This window comes from Hyperolius riggenbachi, chromosome 10 (assembly GCF_040937935.1).
Source record: "Hyperolius riggenbachi isolate aHypRig1 chromosome 10, aHypRig1.pri, whole genome shotgun sequence".
NCBI classification, from domain to species: Eukaryota; Metazoa; Chordata; class Amphibia; order Anura; family Hyperoliidae; genus Hyperolius; species Hyperolius riggenbachi.
The window spans coordinates 199,061,548-199,085,879 of NC_090655.1; the positions used below are offsets into that span (position 1 = coordinate 199,061,548).

General features: G+C 41.5%; 1 protein-coding gene across 2 annotated transcripts in view; it reads left to right on the forward strand.

Moving 5' to 3' along the window:
* Positions 1-24,332, forward strand: part of LOC137536180 (glycine N-acyltransferase-like) — a 58,738-nt gene that overhangs the window by 24,043 nt on the left and 10,363 nt on the right. For both annotated transcript variants that reach the window (XM_068258274.1, XM_068258275.1), the window contains exons 4-5: positions 4,031-4,157; positions 7,845-7,980. In XM_068258274.1, coding sequence (XP_068114375.1) covers positions 4,031-4,157; positions 7,845-7,980 — 263 coding nt within the window. The remainder of the gene's footprint in view (positions 1-4,030; positions 4,158-7,844; positions 7,981-24,332) is intronic.

Genomic DNA, 24,332 nt, shown 5'->3' on the forward strand with positions numbered 1-24,332 from the left:
AGGGCTATTTGACTAGGAAGGAGAGTGATGGAGTGCTGCGCCAGATGACCTGACCTCCACAGTCATCAGACCTGAACCCAATCGAGATGGTTTGGGGGGAGCTGGACCGCAGAGTGAAGGCAAAAGGGCCAACAAGTGCTAAGCATCTCTGGGAACTCCTTCAAGACTGTTTGAAGACCATTTCAGGTGACCACCTCTTGAAGCTCATCAAAAGAATGCCAAAAGTGTGCAATGCAGTAATCAAAGCAAAAGGTGGCTACTTTGAAGAACCTAGAATATGACATATTTTTTAGTTGTTTCACACGTTTTGGTTATGTACTATACTTTCACATGTGTTCATTCATAGTTTGGATGCCTTCAGTGGGAATCTACAATGTTCATAGTCATGAAAATAAATGAGAAGGTGTGTTCAAACGTAATAGGTATGTGAAGTTAATTTGCGGGCTTATAATTAGTGATGGACGCAAAACCGAAAAATGCACCTTTATTTCCAAATAAAATATTGGCGCCATACATTGTAAAAAAAAAACAAATTGGACATAATGTCACACAAAACTCCGAAAATGGGATGGACAAAATTATTGGCACCCTTTCAAAATTGTGGATAAATAAGATTGCTTCAAGCGTGTTATGCTCCTTTAAACTCATCTGGGGAAAGTAAAAAAAAAAAATCACACCTGAAAACAGATAAAAAATAGAGATCTTCACTTAGTCTTTGCGTTGTGTGTCTGTGTCTTCCACATTAAGCATGGACAGCAGAAAGAGGAGAAGAGAAGTGTCTGAGGATTTGAGATCCAAAACTGTGGAAAAAGATCAACAATCTCAAGGTTACAAGTCCATCTCCTAGGATCTAGATTTGCCTTTGTCCATAGTGTGCAACATTATCAAGAAGTTTGCAACCCATGGCATTGTGGCTAATCCCCCTGGGCATGGACAAAAGAGAAAAAATAATGAAAAAGCTTGCAACGCGGATAGCTTGCAACGCGGATAGTCCCAAAAAAGTCCTCAAAGAAATTCAAGCTGCCCTGCAGGCTCAGAGAGCATCAAAGTCAGCGTGAACTAACCGTAGATATTTAAATGAAACGCTATGACATTAGACCCATAAGGACTGCACTGATGACACAGAGACATAAAAAAGTAAGACTACAGTTTGCCAAAATGTACTTGAGTAAGCCATTATCCTTCTTGGAAAACATGTTGTGGACAGATGAGACCAAGCTAGAGCTTTTTGGTAAAGCACATCATTCTACTGTTTACTGAAAATGGAATGAGGCCTACAAAGAAAAGAACACAGTACCTACAGTGAAATATGGTGAAGGTTCAATGATGTTTTGAGGTTGTTTTGCTGCCTCTGCCACTGGGTGCCTTGAATGTATGCAAGGCATCATGAAATCTGAGAAATACCAAAGGATTTTGGGTCGCTCTGTAGAGCCCAGTGTCAGAGAGCTGGATTTGTGTCTAAGGTCTTGGGTCTTCCAGCAGGACAATCCAAACATATGCCAAAAAGCACTCAGAAATGGATGGCAACAAAGCGCTGGAGAGTTCTGAAGTGGCCAGAAAATTAGTCCAGATCTAAATCCCATTGAACACCTGTGGAGAGATCTTAAAATTGTTATTGGGAAAAGGCGCCCTTGCAATAAGAGAGACCTGGAGCAATTTGCAAAGGAAGAGTGGTCCAAAATTCCTGGTGAGAGATGTAAAAGGCCTATTGATGGTCATAGGAAGCAACTGATTTCAGTTATTTTTTTCCAAAGGGTGTGCAACCAAATATTAAGGGTGGCAATAATTTTGTCCAGCTCATATTTGGAGTTTGATGTGACATTATGTCCAATTTGCTGTATTTTTGGACTATAAGACTCAGTTTTTCTCCCCCAAAAGTGGGGGAAAAAAGTCACTTGCATCTTATAGTTCAAATGCAGGGAGTTCCTGACTTGTGAACGCCTGCCAATACAAACCTCTAACCCGACCCAAAAAAGTCAGGGACTCCCTGTACTGTGCCCAAACCTCCAATCCACTGCAATGTCGAGGACTCCCTGTACTGTGCCCCTGCAGAGGAGGACACGGGAACACAAAGGGGCATAAAGGAGGATGAGAACAGAGGCAAACACATGGGGTACAGAGGAGGACGCAAGGGGGACAGAGGAGGACACAGGGAAACACAAGAGGTACAAGGGGGCATAACCTACAAGATGCTCCTTCACCAAGGATGCACTAGGTTTAGTATATATTTTTTTCCCCTGGTTCTTGTCCTCTAAACCTGGGTGTGTCTTATGGTCTTATGGTCAGGATCTCCATATAGTCCGAAAAATACAATACATATATATATATACACAGTATGTATGTGTATATATATATATATATATATATATATATATATATATATATATATATATATATATATATATATATATATATATATATATATATATATATATATATATATATATATATATATTTGTAAATAGAAGCTTAGAGCTCTCTGTCTGTGTAATTTTGTTATACATATTTTTATACAGTGGGATGCAAAAGTTTGGGCAACCTTGTTAATCGCCATGATTTTCCAGTATTAATCGTTGGTTGTTACGATAAAAAATGGCAGTTAAATATATCATATAGGAGACACACACCATGATATTTGACAAGTGAAATTAAGTTTATTGGATTTACAGAAAGTGTGCAATAATTGTTTAAATAAAATTAGGCTGATGCATAAATTTGAGCACTGTTGTCATTTCATTGATTCCAAAACCTTTAGAACTAATTGTTGGAACTCAAATTGGCTTGGTAAGCTCAGTGACCCCTGACCTGCATACACAGGTGAATCCAATTAATTATGAGAAAGAGTATTTAAGGGGGTCAATTGTAAGTTTCTCTCCTCTTTTAAATTTCTCTGAAGAGTAGCAACATGCGGGGTCTCAAAACATGTATTACTTTCTAAAACATTAATTTTAAACGAAATACAGTACAATACATTTTTAAACGTTATCCATGCTTATCGTTTAAAACCCCGCGCCCTTTTTTCCCAGCGCCCCTTTTTAACGTACGCGTCCAAAATACCTTCAACCAGAATCCAGACTCACATTGGAACCCACAGGAAGTCTTTAAAGGCTGTAATTTCTGCAAAAGGAGGCTCTACTAAATATTGATTTCATTTCTTTTTTTGTGGTGCCCAAATTTATGCACATGCCTAATTTTGTGTAAACAATTATTGCACACTTTCTGTAAATCCAATAAACTTCATTTCACTTCTCAAATATCACTGTGTGTGTCTCCTGTCCTATTCAATAATAGGCTAGTTTCCCTGCGTCTGTCCGTGTGTCAATGCTTTTTTGTACTGCGCATGTGCAGGTACAAAATGCAGAGACACTGCCGAGAGCCGGAGGAGGATTATTATTATTTAGGATTTATATAGCACTGACATCTTCCTCAGGGCTGTACAGAGTATATATAGTCTTGTCACGAACTGTCTCATGAAGGAGCTCACAATCTAGTCCCTACCATAGTCATATGTCTATATTGTGTAGTATATGTACTGTAGTCTAGGGCCAATTTTTAGGGGGGGGGGGGGAATTTAACTTATCTGTATGTTTTTGGGATGTGTGAGGAAACCAGAGTACCCAGAGAAAACCCAGACAGACACGGGGAGGACATACAAACTCCTTGCAGATGGTGCCCTGGCTGGGATTCGAACCGGGGACCCAGCACTGCAAGGCAAGAGTGCTAACCACTACGCCACCGTGCTGCCCGGAGGATGGGGCTAGAAGGGGTGGGCATGTGTGCGCGTGCACGGCGGGTGGCATGTGTGCACGGCGGGCGATTAGTGACAGACCTAGCCCGTTTTTAAATGGGCTAGGGTCACTAGTATTTTTTATTTAGACATTTTTTTTATCGTAACGACTAAAGATTTATACAGGAAAATCATGATGATTAACAAGTTTGCCCAAACTTTTGCATCCCGCTGTATATAGTATAAGATTATATATTTTATTATGTAGTCATTTTTTTATATATTCTGCCTTTCTTCTTGTAGGACATGAAGGACCCCTCGGATCATTATACAAATACATACTTCTTGTTCAGTAAAGACCCCCACAACCTCCGCCAGTTACTACAGGATCCTCAAGTTGTAAACTGGCAACAGAATTTACAGATACAAGGTAAGTAACAGCAACCACATGAGCAAATAACTCAATATTGCCTTAAAGAGGAACTCCAGTGAAAATAATGTAATAAAAAAGTGCTTAATTTTTACAATAATTATGTATAAATGATTTAGTCAGTGTTTGCCCATTGTAAAATCTTTTAAATCCCTGATTTACATTCTGACATTTATCACATGGTGGCATTTTTACTGTTGGCAGGTTATGTAGTTGCTGCTTGCTTTTTTGGCAGTTGGAAACAGCTATTTCCCACAATGCAGCAAGGTTCACAGACAGGAAACTGCCAGGACCATGGTCCTCAGGGTTACTTGTGGGAGGGGTTTCACCACAATATCAGCCTTACATAGACCCCTGATGGTCTGTTTGAGAAAAGGAAAAGATTTCTCATGTAAAAGGGGGTATCAGCTACTGATTGGGATGAAATTCAATTCTTGGTCATGGTTTCCCTTTAAAGCATGAACCGTGGATCAGGGCTGTGGAGTCGGAGTCGTGGAGTCGGAGCAATTTTAGGGTACCTGGAGTCGGAGTCTAGAAAAAACTCCGACCCCGACTCCTAATGAATTTAAATTGTAAGTAAAATAGAAAATATGATAAAATGTTTTATTTCTCAGATGATAGTCATCATAAATAATTTATGTACACAGTAATAGCTGTGCTTAGTCCATAAAAATGAAATAAACCAATCAAAAAATAGTTACTTGTGCTGCTTCAATAAAGCAGTCCCCGTATTTTTAAAGTCAGATATACATATCTGATTGTGACTGTATATATGATGTGTACACAGGACTCTTTTATATATGTACTAAATAACATCTAAATAACATCTATGCTGTAAGAATAAAGCCTGATGTGTAGCCGTGTCACTAATAGAGATGGTCAATGAGATGGAAACATTTCTGCGTTTATGCTGGTTTATGCAAATGTATGCACTCCCTTTGCTCATGAAATCAAATAATTTTATATGTTGTTAAAATTTGATTTGGTGACTACGAATTAAAGGGTACCTGAGATGGATGAAAAGAAAAGCTTTATATATACCTGGGGCTTCCTCCAGCCCCCTTCAGGCTTATCAGTCCCTCGCTGTCCTCCTCCGCCACCTGGATCTTATGCTATGAGTCCCAGTAATTCAGCCAGTCAGCGCAGTCCGGCTGCGTGCTGCTCCCACAGCCGTGAGCATTCTGCACCTACGTAATAGTGCTGCGCAGGTGTAGTACGCTCCCAGTGGCGGAGTGTGTGCATGCGCACTACGCCTGGCTGGGTCAAGTACCTGGACCCATAGCAGAAGATCCAGGTGACGGAGGACAGCGAGGGACTGATTAGCCTGAAGGGTGCTGGAGACCCATGTATGTATAAAAGATTAATTTCATCTGTCTCAGGTTTACTTAGTTACACAGTAGTACTATACTCTACATATGCACTCCCCACAGAGCCGCAGGGAATCCGCTGAGAATGTTGTGCACATTGAACACAGAGGTGTTGTCAGTGCAGTTTCTAGGCTAAAATGCACCCAGGGCGAGGGTGTAAAAATTGCGCCCCCCCCCCCCCCCCCCCCCGTAGTAAGATATGGGTGCCCGCAGTGTAGGTTAGCCAGGTCTAGTTGCACTCAGTATAGTATCGCAGTGATTGGCTGTCTGGGGGACGGAGGGAGGGAAAACATTTAAAGAAATATGTTTTTTTTATTTAAAAAATAATAAAAATATTTACATAAAAAATAAATAAACATAGGGGGAGCGATCAGACCCCACCAACAGAGAGCTCTGTTGGTGGGGGGAAAAGGGAGAGGGGGGGAATCACTTGTGTGCTGTGTTGTGCGGCCCTGCAGCTTGGCCTTAAAGCTGCACTGGCCCAATTAAGTAAAAATGGCCTGGTCACTAGGGGGGTTTAACACCGCAGTCTTCAAGTGGTTAACGGACCACTCCAGCCAAAAACGCAAGAGGTTAAAATTTGACAGAACCGACAGGTTTTGCACTAGTCCATCTCCTCGTGGGGGATTCTCATTGTTTTTTGTTTGTTGTTTTCAGAAGCATTTCCAGAATGGCAGGTCAACTGCCAAGACAGTAAGCTACCAGCCATCCTTCCTACTCACTTACACACTATTTGGCACTTAGACTTAGCAACTGCTATTCAGCAAATGCTTTTGAAATCAAAGAAAATCCTGAGAATCACCCATGAGTAGATGAACTAGACCAAAACCTGTTGGTTCTGCCACATTTTAACAGCTTACTTTTTTCACTGGAGTGGTCTGTCGCAGGTCCCTTAGTAGTCGGACTGCTCAATGCCAGACCATTAAACCTTGTGGAAGCAATCAGTGTGCTGATGAAACAGGCAGCAGACAGGCTCGGAGGGAGCATGTGAGCGACACAAACACCTTACTACACAATATTTCAGTTACCAGGCTGCCACCATCTCTGTAGAAGGACAGAGGACCTGCATTGACTATTCTAAACCTGTGAATAAAATTGTTAAAAACACGCTAGTATGGCTGAAATAATCCAATACTTCAGGTAGCGTGCTTAGAGCAGGTATGCCGCTGAGGAAAATTACCTTAGGTATTTTATTGGAAATGCAATATAAATAATTGATATATACAGAAAAAATATTAAAAATAACAATTATGGAAACAGTAGCACAGATAAAATAAAAGGAAAAACAAAGAGAATGAATACTTAAAGTTTTGGAAGAAACATGTCCTTTGCGTGGAAAATACAAGAAATTCAAAGTTCCTTTATTACATAAATCTGGGAAGCTAGCCGTGGGTTCTCTTGCCAGCTTCAATCCATAAGTGGTGTTAAAGATGCTGAACTCCTTGCTGAGATTGCTGTGGTTCTTTTATCCAAACTTGCTCTCAGGACAGAGCTCAGAGCCAGCCCCTGGGCTGGGGTCTGGGTGTTATTTTATTTTTGGCGAGAATCTTAAGTCCAAAATATGTGACATTTCCATATCTCAGACCATGTTCATCGCACGCAAACTATAGTAGCAAATTCTGCAACTTCAAAGAATATAGATCACATAAATACCAGACATGAATAGTATGTGATGTTGCTTTCCTGAAAAGTTTAATAACCCAGTTGCTAGTCATTCCAGCTTCATAAATTAAATATGAGGATAATAAGCAGGACCTTAGCAATTACATGATACAGTTTTCATATAGATCATAAGGACAGTATCTCTTAAAACAGCAACAAATCATAGAATACAGTTAAGTTAAATCTGTTCAGAGTGGTTCCACCAAGTCTGCCCCCATGCTGAACTGAAGCTTGCTGGCTGGAGAGTATTACCAAATGTCTGATGTTCACACCTAGCTGCAAGTGGTCTGCTGTTCCTGGTAATTTAAGAAAAACGTTGTAATCCCCAGAAGAGCAGCTGGAATAATCCAGACTCCAGGTTTTGCCTTCTGCTGTTCCTAGACATGCAATCTGGATTGTATCATGAATCACAATCAGAAAACCGATTGATTGCGTTTCTTCACGGTTCATCCGTGACATGGTCCTTTAAGCAAAAGGTGTGTTGGCTCGACAAATTGGCATTAAGTAGCAACTTTCCCACTGCACTGGCACCAAAATAACCAGCATTATTTTCAGCTGATCTATATTAGTTAGATAATTTGTTGACTTTTTAGAACTATTTACTACATTTGCCAGTAGCAACTGAATTCATTTTACTAATGCACTCTTCTATATACAGGCTGCCAACCCACACTAGGGGGCGTGCTTCAAGAGGTTAGTACCAAGCATGGACGCCAGATGCACACCACCAGCAACTTTTTATACATGAGAGATGGAATAACTGATGAGGATGTCGAAAAGATCAATACCATTAGGTAAAACAGGTTTATGGTAAAACAGCCCTTCTTAATCAGAAACTCCTTTGTTTATAAAACACATCTGATATTACTAGTGGTGACATCTCTTAGGCCCGGTTCACATTAGCGGTGGCTATCCGGAATAGCCGTGCCGGAGCCGCACCGCATGCTGGCCGGACGAAACGGACGCACGGCATAGCAATGTAAGTCTATGCCAGGGTTCACATGTGTCCGTTTCGTCCGGACCGGAGCCGGACCGGATCCGGACTCCGGTGTCCGTTCCAACATGCGCTATTTTTTGGTCCGGCTCCTCCGGCAGCCGTATCCGGGGCGGAGCCGGACTGCACCATCCGGCCAATGGAAACCAATGAGAACCGGAGAGCGCACAACACACTGGCAAAAAATCCGGATGTTCTACCCCACTTCCTATGAGGATTGTTGCGGCGATATTGTATCGGGGACACATGGGCAACCATTTTGGAGTGGAGCAGCACGAGCTGGAGATGTTGGCAGCATGTTGGAGGTGGAGGTGAGTGCTAAACAGCGGAGGGCCTGATTCCACAGGTCCCCCTTCTGCTGACCTCCCAGACCCCAACATTTTTTTTTGTTTTTATACAGGTTGTTATCTCTTTAAGAATCCGGATCCGGACCGCAACCGTGTTCATACCGCACGGAAACCGTATGCAACCGGACCGGATCCGGACAGGAACCGTACGGTTCAGGTCCGATCCGGCTCCGGTGCAGTCCGGACATCCGGTGCGGTTTTTGCAAAACCGCAAGTGTGAACCGGGCCTAACAGAGCAGCTTCTTCACTTATAATGAGTGATGGTGTTACTCAGGTGATTATTGATACAGGTAATATACATGGCCAGATTTCAGGCAAGGCCACGGCCTAAGGCACCAGGAAGTAAGGGGCGGCAGGATGGCAAACACTGCCAATGGTCAGGCACAGCGGCAAGTGCCTGACCACGCTATTCCTAATGCCTGGGCTCTCTGGGCACTCCGCTACAAAGAGGGTGTGGTACCAATGGAGTCTGAGGACCTTCCAAAGGAGACAAAAAAACGAGACAGGGACACCAGGAGCCCCTGATAGTGTAGCACGTTGAGGGTATGGGACACTCAACAACAGTATGTGCAGAATACTCACAAGAATATGTTGCAAGACCAGCAACCACAGTGTAACGGCTGGTAAGGAAAGATCGTCCTGACTCTGGTTCTTTAGTCTTCGACAATTTAGGCTTCTCTCCAGGAGAACAAAAAAGGGTGTAATGGCCCATTCACACTTGTGCGTTTTCAGCGTGATTTCAGCATTGCTGAAAATCGCTAGCGATTTGAAAAACGTGTGTACAATCAAAGTATATGGAAGTGTTCTCTTCTAAGCGATTTGCTGAAACGCAAACGTGTTCCCTGCAGTGTTTTCTGAGCGATTCTGGAGCGATTCTGCAGGCTAAATTGCTCAGTGCTTAAATCGCTCAGCATTTGCGTTTAGCGATTTTAGGTGTGAATGGGCCCTAAGGGTTCAAAGGAACCAACATACATGGCCAACACCCCGAGCTTGGTGTGGGATATTACTGATTTCTCTTAAAATTGTTATTAACTTATTTGGGCTTCCCCTTCCTTTTAGAGGTAAGCTTATTTATTTATGTTTTATGCAGCTGACAATATCCCTTCCACATTTCACATCTTGGGGCGCCTCCTCTCTCCCAGTAACTCCGCTACAAACCTCCTCCCACGCCTGGTGCACGGCCACCCTGTTTCCTCATGCTGTATTTAGTGAACATTTGCTTTTGTGTAAAAATTATCGAAATGTGTCACAACATGTATTGTTTTTGCCTTTTTTTCAGCCAGCACCTGTAAAAACTTGTTTCCCCTTGACACAAACCCATACACAAAAATAACAAACGCAAGAAAACCGCACAGAAATGCTTCCAGTGTGAATTGAAAAAATGCAGCACAATCACAGTGCGTTTGCATTTGCTGTCTGCATTTATGGTGTGAGGCCAGAAACCCACTAGAAGCTATTTGTAATCGCTAGTGATTTGAAAAAGCTCTTGCTAATGCAATGCTATGGGGGATTTTTATAAAATCACATCGCTCAAGTGGGATCACACCCATAGCATTACATTAGCAAGAATTTTCAAATCGCAAAGCGCTCAGAAAATCGCTCCTAGTGGGTTTCTGGCCTGAAAGAGCTTTCCCTTTAGATAAGAAACACAATTCACCATTGAATGAATGACTTCCTACAAAGAGCCTCAGGTCATTACAAGGGACAGCTGGAAAGCTCAGCGCACATCTCTGAGAAAAGCAGCAGAACTAGAGAGAGAAGCATTGTGCTGCTGCTGCACAATCTGAATTTTTAGCAGTTTAACCACTTGAGGACCACAGGCTTACACCCCCCTAGTGACCAGGCGATTTTTTACAACTCCAACTCATACCCCCCCGCGATTAACCATTATGATCGGCTCTCATGGGCATTAGCCTAAAAGAGGGATTCGATTGTGAGCCACTCCAGGGGACAGCTAAGTGACAAAGCTAGATCGCAGCGCTGTGAAAACTAAAAACAAAGTGTTTTCCCCCCCCAATTGCCTGCCAGCTCCGATTGCGGCTGGCTGCCACTCTCCCACCGCCAATTGGCGTTAGATGGTCGGGAGGGGGTTATGCAGAATCATAGAATCATAGCAGATAGCCAAATGAAATGGAAAGACAATTTTTGCAAGCACTTATAAAATGCTTGCTGTGTTAATTGTGCATGTTATATACAGTACATTTAATTAAAAAAAAATACTTCTCCATAAATATTTCTCCAAAGAACTGGCACCCCTTTTTTGTAGGATGGTTAACAACACAGAAAAAAAGTCAACTTTCTCTGACTCCTCCAATAATGCCCTCATTACATTAATACCAAAGGAAGGCAAGGTGGCTTACTGTTGTGCAAATTACAGACCCATATCTCTGATAAACTCCGATGTCAAATTATACTTACGCATTTGAGCAAGTAAACTAAAGAGGGTCTCAGACCTGATCTTGGGGAAACAACAAACGGGTTTCTGAAAAAAAATAGGCATATACAAGAAAGCATATATACAGCAATCAATATTATTCACAATTGTGAAATTAGAAAAGAAGAGGCAATCCTAAAAGCAATAGACGCCATAAAAGCGTTTGACCGTAACTCATATGAATTCATCTTTAACTGCCTGGAGAGATTTGGCCTAGGCCCTATTTACATCAATAGAATTAAGAAGCTGTACAGAAGCCAAAATGTACAACTAATAATTCATTCTCATATATCCAAAAACATTTTACGAGCTCAAATGGAGTGAGGCAGGGCTGCCCCCTTTCACCCACTCTTTAACTTACGTCTCAAACCACTGATACAAAGTATCCAAAGTGATGATAAGATGAAAGGAATATCTGCAGGTAACGAAAATATCAACATTTTGGCTTACGATGACGACCCTCTGCTAACATTAAGAGACACAGTAGATTCTTTACAAAAATTTTTTGAAAAAGTGTGAAAATTGTAAAAAAAAATTCAACAGATTCAGTGCAAAATCAAATTTTAAAATAATTAAGGAAAACAGTATTATTGTGGATTTAGGTTGCTCTGTAGAAAAAAGAAAAAGAGTGCAAGAATACAACAATTTTGGCTGGGAACAAAATAATTAAATATCTGGGTATTAACCACTTCACCACTGAGGGGTTTTACCCCCTGACCACCAGAGCAATTTTCACCTTTCAGCGCTCCTTCCATTCATTCGTCTATAACTTTATCATTACTTATTACAATTAAACGATCTATATCTTGTTTTTTCCACCACCAATTAGGCTTTCTTTAGGTGGGACATTATGCCAAGAATTATTTTATTCTAAATGTGTTTTAATGGGAAAATAGGAAAAATGTGGGAAAAAAATTAATTATTTTTCAGTTTTCTGCCATTATAGTTTTTAAATAATGCATGCTACTGTAATTAAAACCCATGAAATGTATTTGCCCTTTTGTCCCGGTTATAAAACCGTTTAAATTATGTCCCTATCACAATGTTTGGCGCCAATATTTTATTTGGAAATAAAGGTGCATTTTTTTTAGTTTTGCGTCCATCCCTAATTACAAGCCCATAGTTTATAAAGTAACAGTGTTGTACCCTCCTGACATAAATATTTAAAAAGTTCAGTCCCTAAGGTAACTATTTATGTATTTTTTTTATTGTACATTTTTTAATTTTTTTTTAATTACAAAAAAAAAAAAATTGGGAGTGTGGGAGGTAATGAGTTAATTTTTTGTGTAAAAGTAATTTATTTGTATGTGAAAAATGTGTAGGGTGTAGTTTTACTATTTGTCCACAAGATGGCCACAGTAACTTTTTGTTTTAATGCGACCTCCAAGCGTCCTTCCGGAAGCTTGGAGGAAGTACTTGGAGGCTGGGTAAGTGTTTACTTTTCACAATGATCGCGCTGCTCATCGGAGAGCAGCGGATCATTGCGGGGCTTAGATCAACGATTTTCCCGTTCATTGATCTCCGGGCGAGCGGGCGGCGGCGTGTTTACTAGCGGCGGGTGGCATGTTTACGAGCGGGAGCGCGGGTAGCGGCGGGAGCGCGGAAAGTACGGATTTCTCCATCCCTGGGGGTTAAAGGATGGAAAAAGGGGCGGAGAAATTCGTACGGGCGGGGGTAAAGTGGTTAAGCTAAGCTAAGATGTAAATAAACTATTTGATCTAAATTGCAAAAACATGATGGAAGAAAGCAAGAAAAAACTTAAGGGGTGGGGATGTCCCTATTTCAACCCGCTAGGCAGAATAGCAATAAAGCTGTGTGTTCTACCCAAAATATTGTTCATTATACAATGTGTAGCGATTGCCCTCCCCAGCACACGGCATAAAGAATGGCATAGAATTTTCCAGTATTTTATTTGGACAAAATCCGCACACTGAATTAGTTATAAAATAATAAGTAGAGACAAATCAATGGAAGGGATGTCGGCCCCGGACATCGCATCCTATTATAAGAGCATACACCTAACAAGAATCATTGATTGGAAATTAGAGCTATTTCTGATTCCAGGTAAAAAACTGTGGACCGCATTGGAAAATGAGGACATTAACTTTGACGTGGTGTTCACCTGGCATATTACTTATATTCCCAATCTGAGTGGGATGTCATCTCACCCCTAGCTAAAACCCACATTAAAATTTTTATACAGTTTAATGAAAAAATGTCAGAAAAAGAAGGACCTTTCCCATCTGACCTCTCTAAGAGAAAATCTGGAATTCTCCCTGCATCCTCAGCATTGTGGTTCACCAGGAGCAGACTAAATAGGGACACCCGTTTAGTTAATTTATATGATAACAAGGAATTGGGGATACACAACCCGCTAAAGGGACATAGTGGTCTAGGCAAGTCAAGAGTTATACAAACAAAAACAAACCCATTAGAAAAGATCCGAACATCTGAGAGAAACTCCTCCTACTTAGTAAAAGACCCCAAGATATTGTCGCTGCTATACGACTTCCTAAAAATATCAGACCAGCATGAACCGCCAATTTATTGCAAGAAATGGGAGAGAATGTTAAAGACCCTATTATCAGAGAAATGGCCAGAAATTTGGAGTAGAATATGGAAAACCCCTGACCCCAACTTACAGCTGATGCAGTACAAAATTTTATTTAGGTGATTTTACGCCAGAACGTGCTGGGAGAATAAATTCCATGGCTGGTGCCGCATGCTGGAGATGCAGGGGGGCAGGCAGAATGGAAATACACAAGTGGAGGAATTACCCATCGGTTGTACCCCTATGGAATGACCTTGTAGCTTTTGGTCAACAAGTGGTAGATCATAATTTTAAATCTCTGTAGTTAATGCTGTATTCGGTATAACAGATCAGGAGGAAAACCTGAGAGGTACCATTTTAAAGAGATGATAATAATAATCAGGAATATAATCACAAGAAACTGGGAGAGCTCAGATTAACCTCGAATTATAGAATGGATTAGGGGATGGAAGAACTATATAAAAGTTCAATGATGTCTACAGAAGAACCCATGTCTAAACAAAATAGAATAATAAAAGAAGTTTGGGGGGATTTAAGAGAGACTTTTTTGGGGTATAAGAATCCCCGGGTTAAAAGCAACATGGAATAGATGCAGGCCCTTGGTAGCTACTCAGGGAAATATAGGAATGATAGTAAGGGGTGGCGCTAGGGAGGGGGGGAGATTTTTGACATGACGGATATTGTGTGGAGTGCTGAGGATTGATGGAGCGCCAAATATTTCTTTATTTTTGTTTTCTTCATGGTTCGGTCATATTTAGAGTTGTGGGCCACACAATAAGTTCTGGATAATAGAACTGGTGGAGTTGGAGGCCCTTTGAATTTCCCTGCGGTGGAGTCGTTTTTGAGGTCATCTCCTTGATGTATGGGGGCTCTGGGGAATGGCATGGTGGCCGTCCAGGGTCTGGCTTGGTGGGCTCGGATGCGCTTTTCTGACAGTCAGGGTTTCATGACCCTTCTCATGGTAAAGATAGTTCTGGAATCATTCTTTGCTGCTATGGCTCTCGATTGTGCCACTCATATTGTTCATTGGATTGTGGGCGGGCTTTTTTTTCATTTTCGCTTTTAGAGAGCGAAAGAAGGACTCAACTAGTAGAAAAGAGTTACGCAGTTAGGTTCTCTGGGCGCCAATTAAGCTAGCCTACTTGGGTTATGAATGTGAATGTATGTTATTGGCGGGATGGGAAATTGCATTGGGGAGGGGTTAGTACGAGTGGATATGGGTTCATTATATATAACATTATTATGAGAACTTAAACTTGTAAGCGGTTTTGCTCTATAATTATCGTTTATTTTTGGGGCTCCTTACTATGGCAATATATAACAAATAAAGAATTCTCAAGCTATGATGCAAACAGTGCTTGACATAAGGAGCTTGAGCTCAAGCATTCCTAAACACAGGCTATAACCCTAGGGGGCTTAGTTTGAAGGGGAAAAAAAGGGTGCTTCCTAATACTGCTAGATAAATGTCCACTATCATGCAATATTTTCCCAATGGGTGATGGACACAGTGCTATCAGGTGGTCCCCTAACACTGTAATAAAACACTGTGTTTAGAACCCTACCCTGGGTGGTGTTTTTTTTTTTGTAGCGTCAGAGAAGGTTTGCACTTTGCATCTTTTTTTCTTTCTCCTTTTGTGTTTGAGGTACATTGGAGCTAAAAGAATCATTATATGCGTACTATTGAATCAAGATCCTTGGTTTGACCTTGAATTTCAGCAGTTGTTGGAAGAGACTGCATGATAATAGACATTTAACTAGCAATATTAGGAAGCGCACTTTTTTGTTTTGTTTTTTCAATTTTGTATGTAGGTGTTTTATGTTGTGACGCTGTTTAAGTCCAGCATTCCTATGTGATTTAGAGTATAGCATCTGTCCAGTATAATTTTATATACATTTTTAAGCAAAAGTGGAGTTTTGAGTAAATATAAGTTGCTAGAGTGGCTCAAACTAAGTGCTAAATCATGAAGGTACTGAATGTGCTTTACAGAAATATTAGGAGTGTAATGAAAACTGTAAAAATGTCGACCAAAACTGGAAGCTGAAAAACAGGACGCTAGTGTTAGTCACCTGAGCTGAGAGTGATATGGAGTCTGGCTGCCATATTTATTTCCAGTAATACCAATACCAGTTGCCCAGCAGTCCTGTTGATTTTTCTGGCATCAGCAGTGTCTGTCTGAGTCACACGCATGTAGGTAATAAAGCCAGGCTTGAGTCACAGCACCTGATCTGCATGCTTGTTCAGGGTCTATGGCTAATAGTTAGCCAATATAATAAAACCAATGTGGTTAATATGGCTTCTTTCAGCCCCCTTTAATCCATCCGCTCCTTCAGTGGTCTCCTGGACCCCTCCATTGTGCGCTGTTGGCCTCCATAAAATTACTGCTCATGAGCAGTCTCGCCTGTTTGCACCAACCGATCGCACACTCATGACCCGGTCCATTCATGCCCAATTCATTACGGTTGTAACTGTGCTTGTGCAGAAGCTCCCATCAATGGGAGCACAATGGAGGAGGCATGTGGCCCAGAACAGCGCATGCACAGTGGCCTGCAACCCAGCTGGATTGCTGACCTCACATCGGCACAATGGAGCAGCGATGATCGTAATCAGCTAATTACAATTACACAAAATTTCGAGTACATTTTCCCAATTACACCTGTACTTAATTACATTTTATTAATTTTGTATAAACATTCATAGTTTTGCGTGATTTTTGCATAGTTGCGTAATTTTTGCCTGATTTTTGTGTGTGTACTTTTTGCTTAATTTCGTGCCTAATTTGGGGATGAATAGCTAAGCCCTCATACATGCTATTGTCACCAAAATGCTACATATGCTAAGGAGAATAGTGGGTACAAGTAAAACAAAAAAATAATTTTTCAAAAATACCTTGTCAGTTTTGAGAAAATCGATTTTAAAATGCAAAGAAAAATGGTTTTTAAACTCAAATAAATGACAGTTTTTGAAAAATTCTTGACTTGTACCCACTATTCTTTTTAATGTATGTAGCAATTTTGGTGGTGATAGCATTTAGGAGGGCTTTTATATTAATCGCTAAAGTCGGCACAAAATGAAGTGAAAATGTATGTAAAATTATGAATAACTACAATTACAGACAAACTTCATTACAATTTTCCCTGAAATTTGGCATTACTATTTTGCATTTTAATTCCAAATTTCGATGCGACATTACGGGTATGCAAACTTTGTGCTCATCACTACAACGGGGGGGATTGGAACGACATCGAGGGAGCAGTCGGAAAACAGGGGGCTGGTGGACGCCACAGGTAAGTAAAAATGCTTTACTTCTGTTCGTCTCTGCTTTACTTTAAAGAGAAACCATGACCAATAATTGAACTTCATCCTTAACAGTAGTTGATACCCCCTTTTACATGAGAAATCTTTTCCTTTTCTCAAACAGATCATCAGGGGCTCTGTATGGCTGATATTGTGGTGAAGCCCCTCCCACAGTGGGATGTCAGGACCATGGTCCTGACAGTTTCCTGTCTGTAAACCTCATTGCATTGTGGGAAATAGCTGTTTACAGCCGGGTCCAGGTGCCAATAAAAGCAAGCAGCATCTCCTTCCACTGACCTGACCATCTCCTTCCAATCACCTGCCAGCAGTAAAAATGTCACCATGCGATAAATATCAGAAAATAATTCCTCTTTAAAGGGACTCCGAGCTCATCTAAAAAATAAAAGTTGTACTCATCCGGGGCTTTTTCTAGCCCAGTGCTGGTCGGGAGGTCCCACGATGGCGTCCTGGCTCCTCTCCTACTCCCCGCTCCGGAATGGCTGACCGGCCGCAGCCCGGGCGACACTCGCCCGAGTGTCGGGCTGCTCCTTCCACATATGACGCGGCTGACGTCACACGCCGGCCGCCTCGCGTCATCACGGCGGCCGGCGTGAAAGTACTGCGCATGCGCGATTAAAGCGCGTTTGTGCGGTACTGCCACGCCGGGCCGCTGTGATGACGCGAGGCAGCCGGCTTGTGACGTCAGCCGCGTCATATGCGGAAGGAGCAGCCCGACACTCGGGCGAGTGTCGCCCGGGCTGCGGCCGGTCAGCCATTCCGGAGCGGGGAGTAGGAGAGGAGCCAGGACGCCATCGTGGGACCTCCCGACCAGCACTGGGCTGGAAAAAGCCCCGGGTGAGTACAACTTTTATTTTTTAGATGAGCTCGGAGTCCCTTTAAGCCTGAAATTACAGTATTTCAGTTCGACAGCATTGTTTAACTAAAGACATGGTTAGATCTTGGGAAAGCTATAGATGTAGTGTACTTAAACTTTTCAAAGGCTTTTGACACTGTTCCTCACAATAACCTGTTGCAGGAGCTGAGGGCTGAGGATACAGGGACTAGGAGAAAATGTGTGTATGTGGATAGAGAGCTGGTTAAGGGATAGAAGGCAAAGAGTGGTGGTGCACAGAACATATTCAAAATGGGAAACTGTTAGCAGTGGGGTACCATAGGGGTCAGTACTTGGTCTAATCCTTTTCAATGTATGTATTCATGATTTAATAGACATAATACAGAGTAATGTAGCCATCTTTGCAGATGATACAACATTATGCAGAATTATCAACACTAAGACAGATACTGACATATTATGTGTATGGGAGAGCTGGCAGGCACTCGGGGCAATATCAAAAAATACACCCAAACAACTATGTGCTCAAGACTGGTAAAGAGCAGAGTATTCATGGACCAAGAAGCATGTAGAAAAGTCCGGCACTATAGTGTTTAATTTTGCAGGAAAAATGACACAGATCATGCAGATAATAGTGGACATCAGCGAGATATGACAACCATATCAAAGTGGCAATTCAAAAGTCATACAAAAAGTGTCACTGGTGGTACCTGGGTGTAGGTTGGAGGTGGAGGTGGTGGGTGCCAGAGGGTGCACGGCCTGACGACCATTTCGCGTGGCTTACGGCAAGCTTTTTCCAAGGTGAGTGTGCATCCTCACCTTGGAAAAAGCTTGGCGTAAGCAACGCGAAAAGGTCGTCAGGCTGTGCACCCTCTGGCACCTGGACCCGGCTGTAAACAGCTATTTCCCACAATGCAATGATATGGGTGTCATATCTCACTGATGTCCACTATTATCTGCATGATCTGTGTCATTTTTCCTGCAAAATTAAACACTATAGTGCCAGACTTTTCTTCATGCTACTGACATATTATAACAGGATCTTGACAACATGGCCATATGGGCAGGTACATGGCAGATGAATTTTAATGTTGATAAATGTAAAGTCATGCACCTTGGACGTACCAATGGTAGAGCAACAAATAAAATAAATGGCATGCAGTTGGGAACATCAGACTTATAGAAGGACTTAAGAATACTGGTTGATAACTAGTTAGGTAAACGTATACAATGCCAAGCAGCAGTAGCTAAAGCAAATAAAATTCTGGGATGCATAAAAAAGGGAAATAATATCTTGAGATGCTAGTATACTACTCTCTCTGTATAAATCACTTCTGAGGCCACATTTGGAGTATGGGATACAGCTTTTTGCCAAACCAACCACAGAAATGAATCCCCCCATGTACCGCACCACAAATAACAGTACTGTTATTTCAGGAGTGGCTTCTATGCACTTTTGCACGTGTCACTTTTCTCATCCGTGTTTCTACTCATGGATTATTGTGGTTGAGTGAAGGGTTGGGCTTTATCATTCCATTTATTCATTCATCATTGTTATTTATTACAGCCATTGGCTTAAATTACCAGTGTCAGCCTGGAGATTGTTTTTTAATTGTTTTTATATTTCTTTGTGCAATTATGTAAACAATAAAGCTCTTTATATTTGATACATTGGTGTGGTGCGGTACATGGGGGATTCATTTCTGTGGTTGGTTTGGCATATTGGTTTTTGTGAATCCTTTCTGCACACACAATTAGGTATTATTTTCTATTGAATGAGCTTAGCTATTATTGATACTGGTGCTGCCCAACAGTTTATGTTATGGGATACAGCTTTTGGCACAACACTATAGAAAGGACATTGACCTTCTAGAACGGGTACAAAGACGGGCAACTAAATGAATCAAAGGGATGGAAGAGCTCACTGACCAAGAAAGGTTGGACAAACTAGGCTTCGTTCGCTTGGAAAAAGGTGACTGAGAGGTGACCTGATTAACATGTATAAATACATCAGAGAGCAATAACGAAATTTTAACAGATGAGCTTTTTGTCCCTAGGGTTGTCATGTATTTAGAAAGGGGTTCTTCACAGTCAGAGTACTTAAAATCTGGAATATTTTAGGAAGTAGTTATGGCAAACTCTATATCTGCATTTAATGGATGCTATCCTTGCATTGAAGGGCATCCACGGCTATAATTATTAGGTAATTCCCAAGAGAGTTGATCCAGGGATTTATCTGACTGGCATCTCAAGATCAGAAGAGTTTTCCCTTTTCTAGCTAATTGGTCCAGGCTTTGTAAGGTTTTTCACCTTCGCCTGGATTAACTGGGATATGTGCAGGTTAAGGATGTTTTTTGTTGTTGTTGTTTGTTTGTTTCTCTGGCTGAACTTGTTGGACGGATGTCTTTTTTCAACCAAGCTAACTATGTAACTATGTGTAAGTATTATTATTATTATAAATTCATACAATGCTAACGTCTTCCACAACATTTTACAGATTCCATAGTCATGTCACTAACTGTCCCTCAGAAGAACTCACAGTCTCTAGTTTTTAATCATAATCATAGTCTAATTTCTATACCATAGAAATTAGAATAGTCTGAAGGGAATCAGATAGCTTACCAATATGTTTTGGGGATATGGGAGAAAAATGGAGTGATCTGAGGAAACCCACGGTGAGAACATAAAAATTCACATCCATTCACTGTCTAATCCTCTCTCCTCACAGTTCAAATGAATTGCAGTACACACCACTTTTGGTCCATGAAGCTTCACTTGTTAATGATCAGTGGGGGTTTGGAAAGAATCAAAAAAGTCTTTGTTATATAGAACGCTGCATTCAGAACCTACCTTCTATGTGTGTCCGGAAAAAAGGTCTGGAACAACCCATTTCATGGGCAGTGGCAGAACAATCCTCTGAAATACGCATGGGCTATACCATCCCCGCCTACAGAAATCGTGGTCATATACGTACCTTGTTGCGCAAGCTTTCAGCAATTTCTCATGGAAGAGAAGCTCCTATTTATGCACATGTTGCGCCTGATAATATAATAAGCCAAACCTCAACACAGAATGCCGGATTACATCTCTGTGGCAGATGGACACAATGGAACTTCATTCAAGGATCAAAGCTTTACAGCTGAATGCTATATTTGCAAGGCCTCAGGAGCTTACGGAGATGATCAGAGCCGGGACAAGGTCCTCCAGCACCCAAGGCTGAGACACCAAAGTGCGCCCCTCCATCCCTGCCACCCGAGCCATCAAACACTGATTGCTATTAGACTAAGAGGCGCCACAGGGCCCACAACCTCCCCAACACCTTAATATCTAGTTATCTGGCTTGCAGTCACTGCCATGTATCCCCTTTTCTTATTTCTTTCTGCTTCAAACACAATTAGGAATGAGAGCTGAATGAATTCTGCGCCCCCTCCTACACTGCGCCCTGAGGCTGGAGCCTCTCCGGCCTATGCCTCTGCCCGGCCCTGGGGATGATTATACCATGCTGTGTGACTCCAGCTGCATTCTGCTCAGTGCCAGATAGAAAACTAACACTTCATCCTTACATCATGCTCATCAAGATTATGTGAATGAATTTTCTAATGAAAGCATTGTGTAAGAAACACAAAGGTCTTAGTTGCATGGATTTGCACATTTAATGTTTTGGCTGATTGGCGTACACAAGCATTTAACATTTGCATAAATATATGTAAATATGCACAATGCATGCATACAAAGTCATTCACATCTGTCTGCATAAATTGACACACTTGCACACATATATTCACATACACATAAATAAACACTATGACCCATATGCAATTCTTTTTTTCACCTGAGTTATCTCCTAGGAGATAATTTTCAACTTCTCTTTAACCGGTTCAGCGCCGCAGTGCCGAAAATCTCATGCATCCGAGCAACGTTCACCTCCCATTCATTCGTCTATAACTTTATTGCTACTTATCACAATGAATTGATCTATATCTTGTTTTTTCCGCCACTAATTAGGCTTTCTTTGGGTGCTACATTTTGCTAAGAATTATTTTTTTCTAAATCCATTTTAACAGGAAGATTAAGAAAGAAATGAAAAAAAATCATTATTTCTCAGTTTTTGGCCATTATAGTTTGAAATTAATATACGCTACCGTAATTAAAACTCATTTATTTTGTTTGCCTATCTGTCGCGGTTATTTCACCGTTTAAACGATGTCCCTATCACAATTTATAGTGCCGATATTTCATTTAGAAATAAAGGTGCATTTTTTCAATTTGCGTCCATCGCTATTTATAGGCTTATAATTTTAAATAATATAATAACATACTCTCTTGACATGCATATTTAAAAAGTTCAGACCCTTGGGTAACTATTTATGTTGTTTTTGTTTTTTTTTATTGTATTTTTTTTGTTTTTTTTAAATAAAAAAATGTATGTGGGTAATTTTTGGGGTGGGAGGGAAACTGCTATTTTCTAATGTAAAATAATGTAATTGTTTTATTAAAAATGTATGTGGGTGCAGTTTACTATTTGGCCACAAGATGGCCACAGTGAGCAAAGTCCTGGATGCGAACTATGTCGCATCCAGGAACTAAAATTCAGAGGAGTTGTTTCCTGGGGGGCAGAAATACCACGCTCTCTGGAGAGAAAGCGTCGGTATTTCTGCGGGGAAGTCAGATCGGTGAATGGGAATTATATTCCCATTCACTGATCGGGGGGCTAGCGGCGGGCGGCGGGTGCGCGCGCGGGCGCGCGCCCGATCGCGCGCACCACGCAGGGAACACAGCAGTGCCTTTCTGGACGAGAAAGCTCGTCCAGAAAGGCCGAACTGGTTAAACTAAATTTTCTGAATTTTACAATTGAAAAAATACCTAAAAGTTGGTGAAAAAGTACCATCAAATTTATTTTGAGTATTTTCTTGCTTGCTGGAGGCTTCAAAAGGCATTTTATGCTAAGTTGGGCCTATAACTCTGAGCTTCTGGGAATTTTTTTTTTACATTTTTGGCACAAGCATATTTTGGCAAAAATAACATGCCTCCACCACAACACCAGTCACACCAGTCATCACGTGACTTACAGTTGCTGGTTACTGCCCATGACCAGGAGAGCAGCGAATTTCCAAACAGATGCGCACAGCATTACCTGTGGTTATACGCTGAGCACAAGTGGTCGGAACGAGTGTGTGGACCAGTGATGAGGTGTGTCTGTGTGACGTGATTTAGAAACTCATTGCATGTGCTATTAAAGGTTATTAATTTGTCTAGACACAACTGTGTACAGTGACAGAATGTGGCTCATGACATTGTATATTATTGTACGATAATCATTGAATGGCGGCAACGTATTAATGAAAAAGGGCAGTGGCGTATGGTTGTTTTGCACAGTTGAGGTTTTGGTTCTTAGGTAAGCTTTCCACGTTTGTTCCCAGTTCAAACTTTGCTGCATATTTTGAATAAGGCAAGCCTGCAGGCCCCCAAACAATGGGCCATTTTTGCAGTTTGCTTGTGTTCAACTAAAACTTGGACTGTATTACAAAAAGGTGTTCTGCCTTTACAATTGTGGAGCTGGCCAATCTGCACAGGTCATTCACCCTTAAAGGGACACTTAAGTCAAACAAAAAAAATGAGTTTTACTCACCTAGGGCTTCCAATAGCCCCCTGAAGCTCTCCGCTGCCCTCGCCGTCTCCCTCCGATCCTCCTGGCCCCGCCGGCAGCCACTTCCTGTTTCGGTGACAGGAGCTGACAGGCTGGGGACGCGAGTGATTCTTCGCGTTCCCAGACACATTAGCACCCTCTATGCTGCTATATGGTATATGATATATGCTATGGCAGCATAGATAGCGCTATTGTGGCCAGGAACGCGAAGAATCACTCGCGTCCCCAGCCTGTCAGCTCCTGTCACCGAAACAGGAAGTGGCTGCCGGCGGGGCCAGGAGGATCGGAGGGAGACGGCGAGGGCACCGGACAGCTGCAGGGGGCTATTGGAAGCCACAGGTGAGTAAAACTCATTTATTTTTTTGACTTAATTGTCCCTTTAAAGTGAACCTGAACTGAGTAAAATGGTTTGAAATAAACACATAATGTAGATGCAAATGAATATTACATACTTACCTCACCGTCAGTTCCTCTTAGGAGCCCAACATTTTATTCCAACAACGATTCTTTCCAGTTCTGACAAGACCTTGTCAGACTTGAGTCTCAGGAACCTGAAAGCCTAATGCCTGGTACACACGATGCAAGATGCACAATTGATGGTTGAATCAATAATTTCCGTCAGGTCTGATCTGATTTCCAACCGTTTTTCTGATTGATTTTGTATAGAAGTGATTGGAAAATGGATCAGAAAAACGATCAGAAATCAGATTGGACCTGTCAGAAATTATCGATTCAACCGTTGTTTCTGTCAGAGATTCCAGGCCCCACAATAGGAAGTAACTGTTTACTGGGGGGCAGCTCTGATCAACAAAGATTTGTTTATTTTTCCTCTATAAAGTAGTGCTATATAACAATAAACCCATCCTCTCCAGCAGAACTACATTACTAGATCTGATTTTCAGAGGACTGAGATAAGAAAGTCAGGAAACAAGATCCCTGTCGTAGAAATAAATAATATTTGTTTCTTCTATATTTCCATTTTTCTATAAATTCCAGTCATATCAAAATAAGCTAGATGGTCACTG